Source organism: Oryx dammah, unplaced genomic scaffold (assembly GCF_014754425.2).
Source record: "Oryx dammah isolate SB20612 unplaced genomic scaffold, SCBI_Odam_1.1 HiC_scaffold_11050, whole genome shotgun sequence".
In the NCBI taxonomy this organism is placed as follows: domain Eukaryota; kingdom Metazoa; phylum Chordata; class Mammalia; order Artiodactyla; family Bovidae; genus Oryx; species Oryx dammah.
Genome location: NW_024080444.1, coordinates 9,176,709 through 9,195,986, shown reverse-complemented (window position 1 = coordinate 9,195,986; position 19,278 = coordinate 9,176,709). Strand labels below are relative to the sequence as shown.

The window sequence follows — 19,278 nt, the reverse complement described above, 5'->3', positions numbered from 1 at the left end:
CCTCAGAAGTTCATGGATCTGACAATGCTTTGGGAAGTATGAGCAGTATGCACTTACATGTTTTATGTACTTCTGTGTATTATATGATACCTATCCAGGATAGTAGGTGCTGACCCAATTATAGGAAAAGTATGATAAAAAGAACTATTGAAAATAACTTTAGCTAACTTTCCCATTTGGTTTATCACTTCCTCTCTCTATATATATATTTACAATTATACCCTCCTTCCTCAAATAAGACACAGAACCTCTTCTCTTTTCTCAGGGATTTATTGGTCCCTGTGGAACTTGCGAAGAATGCATCAATAGTCATGACTCATGAATGACAATCCACGTGTGTCTTTTCAGTCATGTAGTATCTGCCGGACTGAAGTCTGTCAATGTCCATTTTTCTGTCCAGAACATCTATAAGTGCCATTCTTCCTCTGTGTGTCATGGGGGCATGGAGAGACGACAAATTCACTGGTGGTACTTTCATTCGGTGCGGAAGGCCTTCCCTTTGGGGTCTGCCAGGATGACCACACCCCAGCAAGCAATGCCTAGGGGGAAAATAAACAAAACAGTACTTTATGTGCTATGAAAGTACCAAGTGCTTTCATATATGTCAACTCTAATCCTTGAAGATTTCTTATAGAAGAGTGAAGCTCAGAAAAGGAAAGTTGAGAGAAGAAAATTCTGTTACTTTCCCTTTGCAAAAAAGTAATTGATCTAAGCAATCTAGTTAAGACGATGAGATATGAAAAATTAAAATTCTGTTCACTCAGTTGATCTAAAGAGCTAAAAGAATCACTACATTTTACCAGAAGACAGCTTGACCATCACCTAGTATCCTTACAAATAATAACTATGGGTTCATAACAGAAGACCTCATATGTGAGCTCTGAACCCATGTCTACAGTTTACCTTCAAAGCCAAAGGTCAAGTGCCCTCACTCAGGCTTTCTTCACAACCTAGAAAAGCAGCATGGATTTTGGTAACAGATAAACCCAGGATCAAAGACTGGCTGTGTGTCTGGACGTCTGACCGCAAACATATTTACTTCTGTGTCTGGGTTTGTTCAACAGGAAAATGGGACTACTATGCTCATACCTATTTCTAATAGCTCTCAATAGAATTAAAAAGATTGAGGCTAGAGTTCTTAAAAAAAAATATATATATATACATATATAGTGTTATTTAAGAAAAAACAAAGCAAAAAAAAGTATCCCAGCAACTACTTCTTCCCGCCCCGCTCTTCTTACTGGAGGGGATGCCTGCCGCCACGTGACCGACCGGGGTGCCTCGACCCACTGCTCCCCCGCCCCCCCACTCCCCACGTGTCTGATCTCTTCTCCCTCTCCCCCGGCCCAAGGGTGGTGCCCAGACTCTCACTGATGCCGAAGATCATCTGCGCAATAGTCCCAGGACCCGGGGGATATCCCAGCTTCATGGGCTTCCGCGCCGTCCAGTACACATACCCTCCTGCCCCTATCAGCCCCGACCCGGATAGCACGCGACAGCTCCAGCAGTTATTAAATAGAGGGCCTTGCTCTGGAGAGGCTGGCGCTCCGGTTGCAGTGACCTGTGTGGGCTTAGCGGTGGAGGTGGCCTCAGGGGGCGCAACGAACTTGACCGGCTGAAGGGGCTGTGAAACGAAAGAACCCATATTAAGAAAATGCGCCTCAGCCCCAAGTCGGATCCCATGAACTGACGTAAAAGATGTGCCCGGAAGTAGCGCCGGCGCGCTGCACCGGAAGCTGCTTGAGGGCCACTGGGAAATGTAGTTTCTTCTGCCCCTGGGAGGGAGAGGAATGAGGAGGGGCGTGCTGTCCTGGTGTGGTGTGTGGCTAAAACGTTGGCCATTCCAGAGGCATGTTTTTATTGTTGTTGTTTAATCCCTCCCAGTCATTTTAAGAATTTAGCCAACTGCCTAAATGCCTTGAAATCTAAGTCTCCATAGAGGAAAAGTCTGCGTTTCTCAGTATCCTTTCTTAATAGGAAAGATGAGGCCTCGGGTGTGTCACTTCACGTGACTACAAGTGTTTGACCTAAAAAGAATTAGGTAGTGTATGCCTAACTTTATGCTGGACACTTGGCTAAGCGATTATCTGCAGTATGACATTCACTATTCTCAACCCAACAGGGTTATCAGTTTCCCAATATATGACAAAACTGTTAGGTAACATAGCCGTGGTTGACCCAGTGTCTGTGAGGAGATAAAATCAGATTTCTTAAATGCTACAAAATGTGAAGGGACAATACAGATATAAGACAGTTATTAAAAACGGGTCTGAATAATCTCCATAAATACTTTAAATTTTTCTTCAGCATTTTTCATCCCATCTTTCCTTCAGGGAGGGTTGGGCACATATTTCTTGTGCTGGATTGTTTGCAGAGGATTATTGATAAGAAAGAAAGGCATTTAGAGTTCAGAGGCTGTTTTTGGTAGAAGAGATGGACAAAAGCAGGATTAACTTCAAGTTTGAATTTTTCTGATATACAGTGGCTTAAAAATTAACATAATAAAAAAGAAAATTCACTATTCCTTCTTCTAAAACAGGATGTGATTTTGGGAAAGCTAGAAAAAAGGAAAAAATAAAAATAGGGTGTGTGTGTGTGTGTGTGTGTTAGTTGCTCAGTCATGTGTAACTCTTTGTGACCCCATGGACTGTAGGTGGCCAGGCTTCTCTGTCCATGGAATTCTCCAGGTAAGAGTACTAGAGTGGATTGCCATTTCCTTCTTCAGGGGATCTTCCTGACCAAGGGACTGAACTCAGATCTCCTGCCTTGCAGGCAGATTCTTTACCCTCTGAGCCACCATTGACTTAGAAAGACATAAAGACAGATAGATATTTAATGAAAGGGAAAGGTCTTTGAAATTAAGTAGCTGATAACCTAGTATTCTCTTTCTCTCCATAGGGTCACAAAGAGAATACTTTGTTAAATATTTGTCCGTCTTTCTGTCTATCTATGTTTATGTGTTGAATAGTTGAAAGACAAAGGTTTCGGAAATTTGGGATCTGTACTTGGCTCTGTCACTATGAGTGAGGCATATGACATGGAAAACATTATTCTCTCCAGCTTGTAGTTACTTCATGTTTGAGATTTGAAATAGGTGATATATAATTTCTTTCCTAACTTCAAAATTCTATTATTTATTAGTAATCTCTCTTTAGTTAGCATTGTATTAAGTGCTGTACCAAATGAATTGCTGCTAAGTCACTTCAGTTGTGTCCGACTCTGTGTGACCCCATAGACAGCAGCCCACCAGGCTTCCCCATCCCTGGGAGTTTCCAGGCAAGAACACTGGAGTGGGTTGCCATTTCCTTCTCCAGTGCATGAAAGTGAAAAATGAAAGTGAAGTCGTTCAGTCGTGTCTGACTCTTAGTGACCCCATGGACTGCAGCTCCTCCGTCCATGGGATTTTCCAGGCAAGAGTACTGGTGTGGGTCACCATTTTATTTAGAAATTCATAGTTTATGGCTGCTGCTTCTTGCTATGCCCCAATAAAATATTCTTATAGTACATTTAAATTCTCCTTATATATGTGGAAAATCATTATTTAGATGGTTAACAAACATTTTGATTATAATCCTCTATGGATTAAAAAAGACTGGGCCCACAGTAGAATTTATGTATGCCTGTTTATGATTTATAAGTTATATATTAATGTGTTACTTTATGGGCTTCCTTGGTGGCTCAGTGGTAAAGAATCTGCCTGCAAAGCAGGAGCTGGAAGAGCTGTGGGTTCACTCCCTGGGTCAGGAAGATCCCCTGGAGGAGGGCATGGCAATCCAATCCAGTATTCTTGCCTGGAGAATCCCCATGAACAGAGGAGCCTGAAGGCTACAGTCCACAGGGTCTCACAAAGTCAGAAATGACTGAAGTGACTTAGCACAGCATAGCACATGCTACTTTATATACTGTGCGTGCATGCTAAGTTGCTTCTGTTGTGTCTGACTCTGCCACCCTGTGGACTAATAGCTTGCCAGGCTCCTCTGCCCCTGGGATTCTCCAGGCAAGAATACTGGAGTGGGTTGTCATGCCTTTCTCCAGGGGATCTTCCCAACCCAGGAATTGAACCTGTGTTCCTGTGGTTCCTGCATTGCAGGCAGATTCTTTACACCTGAACCACCAGTCAGAGAAGCCCTTATATACTATAAAGTAATCTATTAATATATAATTTATAAATCATGAATAGGTATACATAAATTCTGAGAAAAGAAGCCAAGTGAAAGGCAAGGAAGAAAGGGAAAATACACCAAAATGAATGGAGAGTTTCAGAGAACAGCAAGGAGAGATAAGAAAGTCTTCTTAAGTGAACAACACAAAGAAATAGAGGAAAACAATAGAATGGGAATGAATAGAAATTCCTTCAACAAAATTGAGATATCAAGGGAACATTACATGCAAGGATGGGCACAATAAAGGACAGAACGGCAAGGGCCTAACAGAATCAGAAGAGATTAAAAAGTGCCAAGAATACCCAGAAGTGCTGTACAAAAACGTCTTAATGACCCAGGTAATCACAGTGGTGTGGTCACTTACCTAGAGCCAGATATCCTGGATATGAAGTCAAGTGGGGAAGCATTACTATAAACAAAGCTAGAGGAGGTGATGAAATTTCAACTGAGCTATTTAAAATCCTAGAAGATGATGCTGTTAAAGTGCTGCATGCAGTGAGTCGGCATATTTGAAAAACTCAGCAATGGCTACAGGATTGGAAATGGTTAGTTTTCATTCTAATCCTAAAGAAGGGCAGTACCAAAGAATGTTCAAACTACTTTGCAGTTGCACTCAGTTCACATGCTAGTAAGCTTATGCTCATTATCCTTCAAGGTAGGCTTTAACAGTTCGTGAACTGAAAACATTGTTATGTCCAAGCTGGATTTATAAAAAGCAATGGAACCAGAGAGAAAATTGCCAACATTTGTTGGATCACAGAGAAAACATAGGAATTCCAGAAAAACATCTGCTTCATTGATTATGTGAAAGCCTTTGACTGTGTGGATCACAACAAACTGTGGAAAATTCTCAAAGAGGTGGGAATACCAGACCACCTTACCTGCCTCCTGAGAAATCTATATCCAGGTCAAGAAGCAACAGTTAGAACCAGATGTGGAATAACCAACTGATTCCAAATCGGGAAAGGAGTATGCCAAGGCTGTATATTGTCACCCTGCTTTTTTAACTTATATGCAAAGTACATCATGCAAAATTCCAGGCTGGATAAGTCATTAGCTGGAATCAAGATTGCCAGGAGAAATATAAAAAACCTGGAATATGCAGGTAAAACCACTCTAATTGGAGAAAGCAAAGAGGAATTAGCATTTTGATGAAGGTGAAAGAACAGAGTGAAAACGCTGGCTTAAAACTCAACATGCAAAAAATGAAGATCATAGCATCTGGTTCTATCATTTAATGGCAAATGGAAGGGGAAAAAGTGGAAGCCATGACAGAGTGTATTTTCTTGGGCTCCAAAATTATGGTGATTGTAACCATGAAATTAAAAGATGATTGCTCCTTGGAAGGAAAGCTATGACATAGATAACTTATTAAAAAGAAGAGACATCACTTTGCTGACAAAGGCCCATACAGTCAAAATTGTGACTTTCCAGTAGTCATGTATGGATATGAGAGTTGGACAATAAAGAAGACTGACTGCTGAAGAACTGATGCTTTCAAATTGTGATGCTGGAGAAGACTCTTGAGAGTTCATTGAACTGCATGGAGATCAAACCAGTCAATCCTAAAGGATATCAACCTGAATATTCATCGGAAGGACTGATGCTGAAGCACGAATGCTTTGGCCACTTGGTGCAAAGGAGCCAACTCATTGGGAAAGACCCTGGTGCTGGGAAAGATTGAAGGCAAAATAAGTGGATGACTGAGGATGAGATGATTAGATAGCCTCACCAGCTCAGTGAACATGGATTTGGGCAAACTGGGAGGTAATAAAGGACAGGGAATTGTGGCATGGTGCCCATGGGGTCACAATGAGTCAGACAAAACTTAGCAAAATGCTACTTTATAATATTATAAGGATAAGATAAAATAATAGAAATGGAAATTTTAATATTTTATCTTATCAATAGAACTGCATTGTGCAGCTCTGCGGATATCATGGTTATTCAACATGTGACTCTACTAATTATATTTTATCTAAAAGCTTACCTTCTTTGGTGTGCTTATCAGAGTTAAGAATGTTGGAGAGGACATCTTTAATTCTCCAAACAAATATTATTAGAATGGCCTATTAAGGATTTTGTAAATAAAAAGCAAGTTTTTATTTTAACCAGTGCTTTTTTTTTTTTTAAGAACCTTCCAAAAGATGTGTTTGCTCTCCTCTGGTTGCCTATGTCCTCTCCTACAAATTTCAAACATGCAGTAGGCACTAAAAAGTACTTACTATTAATAAAAAGTGTCCTTCACACTTCGGTTCACTCTCATCAATAAAGTCAACCTCATCAGTTTTTTTGTGTGTCTCTTCAAACATGTCTGTATGCTCTTCTCCTCCAGTGGTTTTGAAGGTCATTCTCTTAACAGTCAGTAAGTTAAGAGCTTCTTCATTCTTTTGTTTGATTTCATAGGATTCCATTGTATGAATGGAATGAATACTTATATATTGATATTAATAGACATTTAGGCTGCTTCCATTCTTTCACTATCACATATCGGTTCAGTTCAGTTCAGTTGCTCAGTCTTGTCCGACTCTTTGAGACCCCATGAACCACAGCATGCCAGGCCTCGCTGTCCATCACCAACTCTCAGAGTTCACTCAAACTCATGCCCATTGAGTCAGTGATGCCATCCAACCATCTCATCCTCTGTCGTCCCCTTCTCTTCCTGCCCTCAATCTTTCCCAGCATCAGAGTCTTTTCCAATGAGTCAGCTCTTTGCAACAGGTGGCAAAAGTATTGGAATTTCAGCTTCAACATCTGTCCTTCCAATGAACACCCAGGACTGATCTCCTTTAGGATGGACTGGTTGGATCTCCTTGCAGTCCAAGGGACTCTCAAGAGTCTTCTCCAACACCACAGTTCAAAAGCATCAATTCTTTGGTGATCAGCTTTCTTTATAGTCCAACTCTCACATCGATACATGACTACTGGAAAAACCATAGCCTTGACTAGACGGACCTTTGTTGGCAAAGTAATGTCTCTGTTCTTGAATATATGCTATCTAGGTTGGTCATAACTTTCCTTCAAAGGAGTAAACATCTTTTAATTTCATGGCTGCAATCACCATCTGCAGTGATTTTGGAGCACCAAAAAATAAAGTCTTACACTGTTTCCCCATCTATTTCCCATGAAGTGATGGGACCAGATGCCATGATCTTCGTTTTCTGAATGTTGAGCTTTAAGCCAACTTTTTCACTCTCCTCTTTCACTTTCATCAAGAGGCTTTTTAGTTCCTTTTCACTTTCTGCCATAAGGGTGGTGTCATCTGCATATCTGAGGTTATTGATATTTCTCTCGGCAATCTTGATTCCAGCTTGTGCTTCTTCCAGCCCAGCGTTTCTCATGATGTACTCTACATAGAAATTATGAAAATATACAGGGTGAAAATATACAGCCTTGATGCACTCCTTTCCCTATTTGGAACCAGTCTGTTTTTCCATGTCCAGTCCTAACTGTTGCTTCCTGACTTGCATACAGATTTCTCAAGAGGCAGGTCAGGTGGTCTGGTATTCACATCTCTTTCAGAATTTTCCACAGTTTCTTGTAATCCACATAGTCAAAGGCTTTGGCATAGTCAATAAAGTAGAAATAGATGTTTTTCTGGAACTCTCTTGCTTTTTCCATGATCCAGCAGATGTTGGCACTTTGATCTCTGGTTCCTCTACCTTTTCTAAAACCAGTTTGAACATTTGGAAGTTCATGGTTCATGCATTGCTAAAGCCTGGCTTGGAGAATTTTGAGCATTACTTTACTAGTGTGTGGTGGGCTGCCTTCTATGGGGTCACACAGAGTTGGACACAACTGAAGCGACTTAGCAGCAGCAGAGATGAGTGCAATTGTGTGGTAGTTTGATCATTCTTTGGCATTGTGTTTCTTTGGGATTGGAATGCAAACTGACCTTTTCCAGTCCTGTGGCCACTGCTGAGTTTTCCAAATTTGCTGACATATTGAGTGCATCACAAAGTGAAGAAGAACTAAAAAGCCTCTTGATGAAAGTGAAAGAGGAGAGCGAAAAAGTTGGCTTAAAGCTCAACATTCAGAAAACGAAGATCATGGCATCTGGTCCCATCACTTCATGGGAAATAGATGGGGAAACAGTGGAAACAGTGTCAGACTTTATTTTGGGGGTTCTAAAATCACTGCTGATGGTGATTGCAGCCATGAGATTAAAAGATGCTTACTCCTTGGAAGGAAAGTTATGACCAACCTAGATAGCATATTCAAAAGCAGAGATATTACTTTGCTGACAAAGGTCCGTCTAGTCAAGGCTGTGGTTTTTCCAGTAGTCATGTATGGATGTGAGAGTTGGACAGTGAAGAAAGCTGAGTGCTGAAGAATTGATACTTTTGAACTGTGGTGTTGGAGAAGAGTCTTGAGAGTCCCTTGGACTGCAAGAAGATCCAACCAGTCCATTCTAAAGGAGATCAGTCCTGGGTGTTCATTACAAGGACTGATGCTGAAGCTGAAACTCCAATACTTTGGCCACCTGATGGGAAGAGTTGACTCATTGGAAGAGACTCTGATGCTGGGAGGGATTGAGGGCAGGAGAAAGGGACAATAGAGGATGAAATTGTTGGATGGCATCACCGACTCAATGGACATGCGTTTGAGTAATCTCTGGGAGTTGGTGATGGACAGGGAGGCCTGGTGTGCTGCAATTCATGGAGTCGCAAAGAATCGGACATGACTGAGTGACTGAACTGAACTGAACTGAACTTTCACAGCATCATCTTTAGGATTTGAAATAGCTCAACTGGAATTCCATCTCCTCCACTAGCTTTGTTTGTAGTGATGCTTCCTAAGGCCCCCTTGGTTTCACATTCCAGGATGTCTGGCTCTAGGTGAGTGATCACACCATCATGATTATCTGGGTCGTGAAGATCTCTTTTGTACAGTTCTTCTGTGTATTCTTGCCACCTCTTCTTAATATCTTCTGCTTCTGTTAGGTCCATACCATTTCTGTCCTTTGTTGAGCCCATGTTTGCATGACATGTAGTGCCACAATAAATAGCCTTGTGCATACATCATACCATAAACATATGTATCTTACAGTATACTTTAAAAGGGCACAGTGTTTATATGCTTGGTGAACATTAAGAAGTTATACCAGTTTACACTCTCACCCACAAGTAGGAGAAGACCTATTTCCCTACCCAGTTTCTCCAAAGTATTGAATTATTGAACTTCAATCTCCACCAATCTGATAAGTGAAAATTGTTTAATTTTCTTTTTATGAGTGATTTTTTATGTATATTGAAGGACCATTCAGATTTCCTTTTTTGTGAACTGTCAATAGTTTTTGTCCTTTTTTCTCATTGGATTGTATTTTTCTCATTGATTTCTAGAAACTCTTTATAATTAGTGAGGTTAACATTTTGTCTGTGATTTAAACTCATATATTTTTTCTCCCAGTTTGATATTTGCCTTAATTTGCTTGTTTACTTTTTACCAAGTACATTTTTTAAACCTGTAATCGAGTTTATCATTTTTATTTTTATAGCTTCTGGACTTCGTGTCAAATGGAAAGGCCTTCCATTTTCTATGGTTTCCCCTGGTATTTTGATCTTTTTTAAAAAAAAGTAATTAAAAATTTAAGACATTTGGAATTTATCCTATTTACTAGTTGTCAGGAATGAAACCAGATTTTCTTTTTTGTTTTCCTTTTCTTTTTTCAGACCCATTTTTCTCAACACTGTTCATTAATAATCTACCTTTCCCCCACCTATTTGAAATGCCACCTTTTGTAAAAGGCTGTATGTGAACTTCATAATCCATTCTATGATTTGTCTGTTTATCCATGTTCTAATGTCACACTTTTGTAATTACTGAAGCTCTGTAATGGATTAATACTTGGAGACTGATCCCTCTCTATTACTCTTCTATTTTAATAGTTTTACTTGTTTATTTTCCCAGATGAACTTTTGACACAGCTTGATTATTCTGCCAAAGTGATGCTGACATCTTTTTTAGACTAGTGTGAAAATTGTAGGTTAATTTAGGGAGATATTATATTTATATGATGTTGAGTCACCGTGCCTAAGGACAAGGAATGCTTTTTCTTTTGTTCATATCTTATTTTGTGTTCCTCTGTATCATATCATTTTAAAGTCTTTTTCATAATGAGCACACACATATTCTGAGATAGTTTAATGTTTTTTGGTGTTTTTGAAAATAAAGGATTTTTCCTTTTGTTGTATCTTCTCTCTGGCTATTGTTTGACTGTAAGAAGGATATTAATTTCCATGTATCCTAATATTGAAATAACAGTGATTTCTGTTGAACCTTTGAAATGTGGTTGCTAGTTTTGTGTGTGTGTGTGTGTGTGTATAATCCTTGTTGATTTTAGAGATCATTTTTATGCCCACTTCATAAAAATAATTCAGAAACTTTCTTTTTATGTACCCTAGAAGACATAAAATGCCATTGGAATTATCTGCTGTTTAAAAGTTCTGTTAGCATTTTCCTGTGAATTATCTAATGCAGGCACCTTATTATATTGGGGGGAAGGAGAGTGGAGAGGGAGATTCTTTGATTTTGTTTTCTTTTTTGTATTTTGAAAATCTTTAAAACTTCTCCTGTAAATAGTTTTGATAAATAATATGCTTCTGGCATATTATCTAATTCATCCCAATTTTCAAGTTTATTTGCATTGAGAAGAGTAGTCCTTTACAATTCCATTAATTTTTTAAAAGTTTTTTGTAGCCTGTAAATTCTATAGTTTATATATTAAAAAAAAAAAAAACTTTGCAGATGTGATTAATTAAGGTTCTTAAAATGGAATGATTATGCTTGGGTTATCTGGGTAGGTCCTAAATGCAATCACACGTGTCCTTATAAGTAATATGAAGAGGGAGATTACACAGTGGAAGAGAAGGAAGTATGACCACAGAATCAGAGATTGGAGTGATAAAACCACAAGTCAAGGAATGCTGGCAGCCTCCAGAAACTAGCTGTAAAAATCAAGAGACAAATTTCTCTTAGAGCTCTTGAGGAAGCAGACCTTACCAATACCTTGATTACAGTCCAGTGATAACTCATATAAGGTTCTGATCTTGACACTGTAAGAGAATAACTTTCTGTTGTCCTAAGCCGCTAAGTTCAGTGTAGCAGCCACAGGAAACAATGAATACATTCAATTAAACTTTTGTTCCAGAGTCTGCACTCTGAAGAACCTAGGTTAAGGCAGCAAAGTATAACCACTTGAGATAATACTTTCTTTTCTTAAGGTTCTTGTATTACTCTAGTATTTTCTGATATTGAATATTACTGCAGAGAATTCTGAATTCTGAGGCCAGGCCAATTTATTCTCTGTTGTAAGTAACTAAATGTTTTTGTCTAGATGCCCAAATGGTTTTCATTTTCTTTTCCTTTTTCACCTTCCTTGCTTCCTTCTTAAAGTTGTTGAAGCCCAATAACATCTTTACTAGAATATTTATCTTTGTGGACTATTCTAGCTTAGTTTTCCAGGTGTTAACCACATATATATATACACATTCTTATCTTTATTCCAAGAATATTTATCTGAATTATATCACTTTTAAAGCACAATTATTTTGTTTTCTTATAATCAAACACTGCAAATGGGCATTACTTCCACTATGCGCCATTAAAACAAAAGGATAATTCATTAGCTATTTTGAAATAATGCACTATACAACAAAAAAGTTAAATTTACAAAATAACTTGATTAATTATGTAAACTGATAATTAAGAAAAGAGCAAAACTAATCATTTATTTATTTCCTCATAAATAGAAATCTAAAGGATTCTTTTAGTCATAATGTTTTATGTTGAAGTTGCATAGGGTGTGATACATATAGTTTCATCTAGAAGGGTATACAATTTATACACCTCATATGAATTAATAAAATTTATTTCAAAAAATGAATACAAAGAGCCCTAGGCTTTCATATTAAAATTTGCTGTTGAACCATTTTTTATAACATAGATTGTTACATAAAACATTTTTATACATCTGTAACCTTGAAAACAGAAATGTAAGTGTTTCTTGGACTAGAACTCTCAGTAGCCATTTGGGTTATAATAAGAAAAATTGAACCTCTCAGTTACTGTCTCCCAAATCTTGAAATCTTTAGCTTGAGTCAAAAAGTCAAATTTGCTACATATTTCAGTTTCCTAAGTCTTGGGTCTGCCTTTTCTCCTGAAGTGAAGTTGCTCAGTCGTGTCTGACTCTTTGCGACCCCATGGACTGTAGCCCACCAGCCTCCTCAGTCCATGGAATTTTCCAGGCAAGATTAGTGGAGTGGGTTGCCATTTCCTTCTCCAGCGGATCTTCCCAACCCAGGGATCGAACCTGGGTCTTCCGCATGGCAGGCAGACGCTTTACCATCTGAGCCACCAGGGAGATACTGACAACCTTATGAAGTTTTAGGGAATATTCCTGGCATGGTGGCTTTCTGAGTGTTGTTCTTGTTATTAATGTCTGTGAGCTATATTATTTCTCCTCTTTTCCTCCTCTAACATACTTTTCTATTTTATTTATTTGAAGTTCATTCAGAACATTCTGAAGAATATTCCTCTAAGAGAAGAAATTTTAGAGATGGAAACTTACAATAAGACTGAGTATTGGTATTGACTTTCCCTATATTTGCCACCAACTTCTGCCAGATTGGTGATGTTGAAGTTTTAAATGTGATGACAAGCTCCATAACTCTGATTTGTTTTTAAAAGAAAATCAGCATCTACCTATGACACCATTTTTCTTAGAACTTTTTGAAGACTCTTCTTTTCAGCTTTTCATTGTTTATTTTCTTTCATTTTTTTCATTCTTAGCCTCAAAGAACTCCACATGCCTCTTTAGTTTTTATTTTTTCCATATCCCTTTTTAGAAATACAGTTTGGTTATATACTCATTTATAGGTTTTTTATAATCTTTTTGAGCTTTGCTCCTTATGCATAGCTTCTATTGCTGATTAAAAAAAATAGATTCCACAAAAATAGAGCGCCCCTAAATTTCTGCAGGTATGTCTCTGTGGTTGGCCTTCATTTCTAGAAAAGAAAAGGACCTGCACTTTTAACTTCCACAGCAGAGGGCTGGAGATACCCGAGTATGAAGAGCAACATTCTTCTCCATATTCTGCTGGACTTCATACCTTTAAATACTTTTCTTTTTCCACCTCTCCAGAGTGGGCAATAACTGCTTTGTGCAACAATCCGTTTGCAATTCCAGTGATAAATGGGCATGGTTAGGCCATGTCAGCCCATAGATTCAGAAAGATATATGTCTGGCTTTTTTGTGACAAGTAATAGCCTCTCCCTATTTCCCTGCAGCTAACAATCTGTTCTTTTACTTTGCAGAGAGTACGTTTGCGGACTCATTGCTTCTACAGACCTTGGGATGGGCACTGGCAGAGAGCTGTGGCTGCAGCGTCAGCACGTGGAGGAGCACAGCCGTGCACTGTGGCCTGCTGCAGTCCCTCACCTGTGCTCTGGGCCTGGAGTGGGCTCAGCAGCCTTCTTGCTATGCATGCTGCATGCTCAGTTGTAAGCAACTCTTCCAGACCCAGGGATTGAACCCAAGCCTTTTGCATCTCCTGCATTGGCAGGTGGATTCTTTACCCTTGTGCCACCTAGGAAGACCCCTTCCTCATGCTATATTGTTGTCTAAATGGATCTGCCTTTTAAATATTTGTTCTATTTTTTCTTTTTTTTAATTTAAAAATCCCAGTTATATACCCTGTTGTATCTCTTTTCATTTTCTTACAAATCTTTTTCATTCACTTTCTTAGTTATTTTAGGTTTTCTCCTTAATATGTTTATAACAGTGTCTGTTCTCCCTTATATTCCTCTACTTTATCCTTCAAAATTTGATGATTTTTTTCTCCCTCTGATTTTCTTGAGCTCTGACAGCTTAAATTTTATCTTCTCCTTCTGTCTAGTTATCTTGTAAGTTCTTACATTTGTGTTTTGAGCTCTTCCTTCATTGAATCGCTTGGTTCTTAAGTTTTTAAAATTTAAGGAGAGAGATTTGGTCATAATTTTTACATGCTCCATGACAATATTCTTTGGATGTTATTATGAATCTAACATTTATTTTTTATCATATCTTATAATCCTTTCATTTTTCCTTAGATATATTTGAATATCTTGATTTTGTTCCCTTATTTATTAAGTATCTCTGAAAAAAGTGAGTTTTATTAGCCGTTAGGAGCAAGTTTACATTAGCACAGAGATGGAATTAATTCTAGGCCAGTTGGAATTATCCCTGTGGTTTAGGGAGTCTTATGTAATTTTAGCTTGCTTTTCTCCTCAATGAATGGAATAGGCAGCTATGATTTCTTGTTTGTTAATTTCCTTGTTTTGCTTTGTATTGTTTTTAATCAAATCTTTTATTCTTCTCTACTGCCAAGAGACAGTGCCTTCTTGGTGGACTTCCCTGTTCAACACTATCTTCTTTACTTCAAGGGACAAACTAGTTCTAGGGAACCTAGAGGTTAGGTTTTGCATCTCAGGGTATGCCCTTATCCTTCAAAATTATGCTTTTCTGCCTCGTTCTGATACCTGAAGCTATAATTCCCTAACCGTGATGTCTCTTCTTTCCAATACACCCTGTATGATCACCATTGCTATAGTGACTGTGTATGTGCTTATTCCAAAAGAGCCTTATCAGCTTTGGTCCCTGGTCATTATAATGAGCAGAATGCACCTCTTGATTTGTTTTGTATATGTACAGTAAGAGAGAAATTAAAAATATATATATATACCTGAGGTTTGAGGTTGTTTGTTACTGCAGCATCACTTGGCCTATTTTGACTAATATACTCAGTTCACAACTGTTACCCTAGAGGGCAATTGGAAATAATAAGAGGCACTTTAGGTTATTGTAATGGCGGTATCCAGGGGCCAGGGATACTAAATCTCTACTAATGCTTACAACAGCATTATGCAATAATGATTGCTGAAATGTCAGTGGCTCCCCCACTGAAAACATGCAGTAAATGTCTTGAGAAGTATGGATAAAGTGCCTTCCTGAAATGAGTGCCTATTATTAAAACCTGTCTAAATTTGGCATTTAGGGAGGTCTTTTATTTTAAGTAATTCAGATAATTTCAAATTTATATATCTATATACTTATTATTTCCTAAATATAATACCCATAAGTGGACTGTTAGAATTTATTAAATTTGTATCATTCCCATATTGTTATTAATATCTGATAAATATCTGTGGATTTCATTAGAGTAAAATATCTTCATGAGTCCATGTTTGACAAAGTGCTGTTCATGTTATGAGTGCACATTAGTAAAATGTGGGTTCCACTTTTGTTTTCTGTAGTTTGAACTGACAAGAGGCTCAGAAAATAAACAATTGAAAAAGACATTCCCTAAAGGTAGCCATCAAGTGTAATAAGACTCAAGTCAAATGGCCCAGCTGTCACTGTAAAATACAGCCTATTGACTTCCTTCTCACTAGGGAAAAGCACTGCTTGCCACTTACCACAGACAGCATGGAGAGAAAGTATCACCCTACGAACGGCAGGAGGGCATGTCCCTTGTGTAGCTGAGAGAAAGGCACAAAACAAATCTGGTTACGTACGTCCCTAGTAGGTAACCACACATTTTTATAAGGGGTGAGGGTGGGTTGCATAATTGTTGTATTTTAATGTCAGAATTAACAGCTCCATAGTTAAAATATAACTGGATGACCAGCAACATTTTTAAAAATAGATATGTATTAAAAAGTAAAAAAGATCATTAAAGATCAGCTAGGTGCAAACTCCTAGTGGTGAGAAGTAAAGGGGGCAGCTTACACAAAGATGAGCAGAATAGAGCCTGCCTTCTTGGGATCTGGAGTCTTATCTGAAAGCTAAGCATTTTTGTTATTCTGTGCTCAGTTGTGTCCAACTCTTTGCAACCCCATGGACTGCAGCACGCCAGGCTTCCCTGTCCTTCACTGTTTCCCAAAGTTTGCTCAATCTCATGTCCATTGAATAGTGATGCGATCCAACCATCTCATCCTCTGTTGCTCCCTTCCCCTTCTGCCCTCAATGTTTCCCAGCATCAGGGCCTTTTCCAGTGAGTCAGATCTTTGCATCAGGTGGTCAAAGTACAGTGCTTCAGCATCAGTCCTTCCAATGAATATTCACCATTGAGTTCCTTTAGGATTGAATGGTTTGATTTCTTTGCAGTCAGAGGGATTCTCAAGAATCTTCTCCAGCACCACAGTTTGAAAACTACAGTTCTTTGGCTCTCAGTCTTCTTTATGGCCCAACTCTCACATCCATACGTGACTACTGGAAAAACCATATAGCTTTGACTAGACTGACCTTAGTTGGTAAAGTAGTGTCTTTGCTTTTTAATATGCTGTCTAGATTTGTCATAGCTTTTCTTCCAAGAAGCAAGTGTCTTTCAATTTCATGGCTGCAGTCACCATCTGCAGTGATTTGGGAGCCCAAGAAAATAAAGCCTATCACTGTTTCCATTTTTTTTCCTCCCATCTATTTGCTCTGAAGTGATGAGACCAGATGCTGTAATCTTAGCTTTTTGAATGTTGAGTTTTAAGCCAGCTTTTTCACTCTTCTTTTTCATTTTCATCAAGAGGCTCTTTAGTTTCTCTTTGCTTTCTGCCATTAGGGTGGTATCATCTGCATATCTGAGTTTATTGATATTTCCCCCAGCAATCTTGATTCTCACTTGAGCTTCATCCAGCCCTGCATTTCACATGATGTATTCTGCATATAAGTTAAATAAGCAAGGTGATAATATACATCCTTGACATACTCCTTTCCCAATTTGGAACCAGTCCATTGTTCCATGTCTGGTTCAAGCTGTTGCTTCTTGACCTGCATATAGGTTTATCAGGAAGCAGGTAAGGTGGTCTGGTATTCCCATCTCTTGAAGAATTTTCCACAGTTTCTTGTGATCCACACAGTCCGATGTTTTAGCGTAGTCAATGAAGCAGAAATAGATGTTTTTCTGGAATTCCTTTGCTTTCTCTGTAATCCAATGAATGTTGACAATTTGATCTCTGGTTCCTCTGCCTTTTCTAAATCTAGCTTGTACATCTGAAAGTTCTTGGTTCATGTACTGTTGAAGCCTAGCTTGAAGGTTATTTTGAGCATTACCTCGCTAGTGTGTGAAATTAATGCAATTAGATGGTAGTCTGAGCATTCTTTGACATTGCCCTTCTTTGAAATGGGAATGAAAACTGACCTTTTCCAGTTCTGTGGCCACTGTAGAGTTTTCCAAATTTGCTGATATATTGAGTGCAGCACTTTTACAGCATCATCTTTTAGAATTTGAAATAGGTCAGCTGAAACTCTATCATCTCCACTAGCTTTGTTTTTAGTAATGCTTCCTAAGGCCCATGACTTTACACTCCAGAATGTCTAGCTCTAATAGTGTTTATCATTAAGATATCTTTTGTACAGTTCTGCGTATTCTTTCCACCTCTTCTTAATTTATTCTGCTTCTGTTAGGTCCTTAAAATTTCTGCCCTTTGTCATGTCCATCCTTGCATGAAATATTCCCTTGGTATCTCTAATTTTCTTGAAGAGATCTCCATATATGTATAAACAAATATAATATCAATAAGCTGTGATAAATGTTATAACACAGGTAGTAAGAAAATTTAGTGAGAAGGTAGGAAGAAATATTTTAATTGAAAGGAGGCATATGAGTTAAATCTAGGAGGAAAATGTTTAAAGTTGAACCTTAAAAGAAGCCTACTGTGTGGACTGCTGAATAATATGTAAATATCACTGACCTCATTGTCTTAGGATTTGGTTAAGAGATGTAATAACTAACATCAGTAACACGTTTTGCAGTTAAGTGGTGCTATTACAGATATTATTCTTATGGATATATTAATATTAAAAGATGATTTATACAATTAGAACCTGAAAAATAGGCTTTTGAATGATTTAACCTAGAGTATTCTAATGATTACAATAATTTACCACTGAGTCTGCAGCTTATGATTCCATGTGTGTGTGTTTGTGTGTGTGTGAAGTATGTTCATGTCTTAGAAAAAGGCAGGCTGTATGCACTGTAGATGCCCACATTACTTCAATCTACCAATATTGACTCTTTGCAGTACCTCATTCAACCAAAATAAAAAATGATAATGTCATTCAAACTGATGTTTGAGTAAATTCTGTTCTTATAAGAGCATCCTCTCTTATAGCCTGGTACTAATGCTTACATTCATCGAATTCAAGGAGTTGTATGTGAACTACTAAGCACAGACAACTTGGGTTGTATGTGTATGTGTTTCCTTTGGTCTGGATACTGGTATTGATTAGATGAGGAATAAATAGTGTGGCCTTTCTTCAGGAAGTAACACTTCATAATGTCTTAAATCTTCTTAACTTAGAAGTGTCTGATGTATATACACAGCTGAGGAGGAAACACTGTTAAAGTACATGTCAGTGAGCCCAGACCTTGAGAGCTGTGAGCAAAAAATGATTTAATTATTTCAGTTCTTCCCATAATACTTATTTACTTCAACAGGATGCCAGTCTACTCCCTTGCTCCTTATTACTGTCATGAGAAAGGAACTCATATTGATCCCCCTTGTAATTTTCAGGCCTGGTGGGTGTTGCATGGTTGAACATCTGGGAATGCTGTTCATTGCTCTCCAGTGAATCAGCAGAAGGGGAGATGGGCCCCAGGTGTCCTGCAGCCAACTGCATTTCAAGGTTTGCTGACACTAATCCACACAGCATTGTACTGTCAAGTTAGATGGCTCTGGGTTTGCTATTGATGAGAAACACACATTGCCCAAGGGAGATATCTTCTTGTGATAAAAATGCAGTTTTCTTGGAATTTTAATTTATTCCAGAATTTCTTTCCAGAGAGCATATCCTGGTAGTTTACTGTGGTTAGTATGAAGAGTGAAGTGGCAAAAGAGAAAGAGGATGAGGTGATAATAGAAATGAAAACATCTGTGCTATTTTTCCAGATTGTACACCATCTAATTTAATATAACAGTACAGTGACAAAACTTTATTATTATCCTGACTTTACAGATAAGGAAATTGAGGTCTGGTAGGGTTAAGAAGTTTGTCCTTGCTGTTTAGTTGCTAAGTTGTGCCCAATTCTTTGCATCCCGTGGACTATAGGCTCCCAGGCTCCTCTGTCCATGGTATTTCCCAGGC

General features: G+C 38.3%; 1 protein-coding gene and 1 non-coding gene across 3 annotated transcripts; both read right to left on the bottom strand.

Annotated features, from left to right (window-relative positions):
* Window positions 1-249: 249 nt before the first annotated feature.
* LOC120860265 (distal membrane-arm assembly complex protein 1-like) lies at window positions 250-1,726 on the bottom strand. 2 transcript variants are annotated; one of them, XM_040236059.1, is made up of 2 exons: window positions 1,372-1,726; window positions 250-539 (listed from the first exon to the last, which is right to left on the bottom strand). In XM_040236059.1, the coding sequence occupies exons 1-2, from the start codon at window positions 1,643-1,645 to the stop codon at window positions 475-477; spliced, it is 339 nt and encodes a 112-aa protein (XP_040091993.1). In that variant the 5' UTR covers window positions 1,646-1,726; the 3' UTR covers window positions 250-474. The 2 variants fall into 2 exon arrangements, with proteins under 2 accessions (XP_040091993.1, XP_040091992.1); XM_040236058.1 differs by having other exon boundaries at window positions 1,458-1,700.
* Window positions 1,727-12,453: 10,727 nt separating this feature from the next.
* TRNAG-GCC lies at window positions 12,454-12,525 on the bottom strand. The gene has a single exon. It is a non-coding gene; the product is annotated as a tRNA-Gly (tRNA).
* Window positions 12,526-19,278: the final 6,753 nt, after the last annotated feature.

Bases quoted from the DNA above. Each gene is read 5' to 3' on its own strand.
- LOC120860265 (XM_040236058.1), bottom strand. From the start codon at position 1,645: ATGGGTTCTTTCGTTTCACAGCCCCTTCAGCCGGTCAAGTTCGTTGCG. The intron at 540-1,457 runs GTATGTGTACTG...TTTTCCCCCTAG, and splicing joins GGGCTGATAGGGGCAGGAGG to GCATTGCTTGCTGGGGTGTG.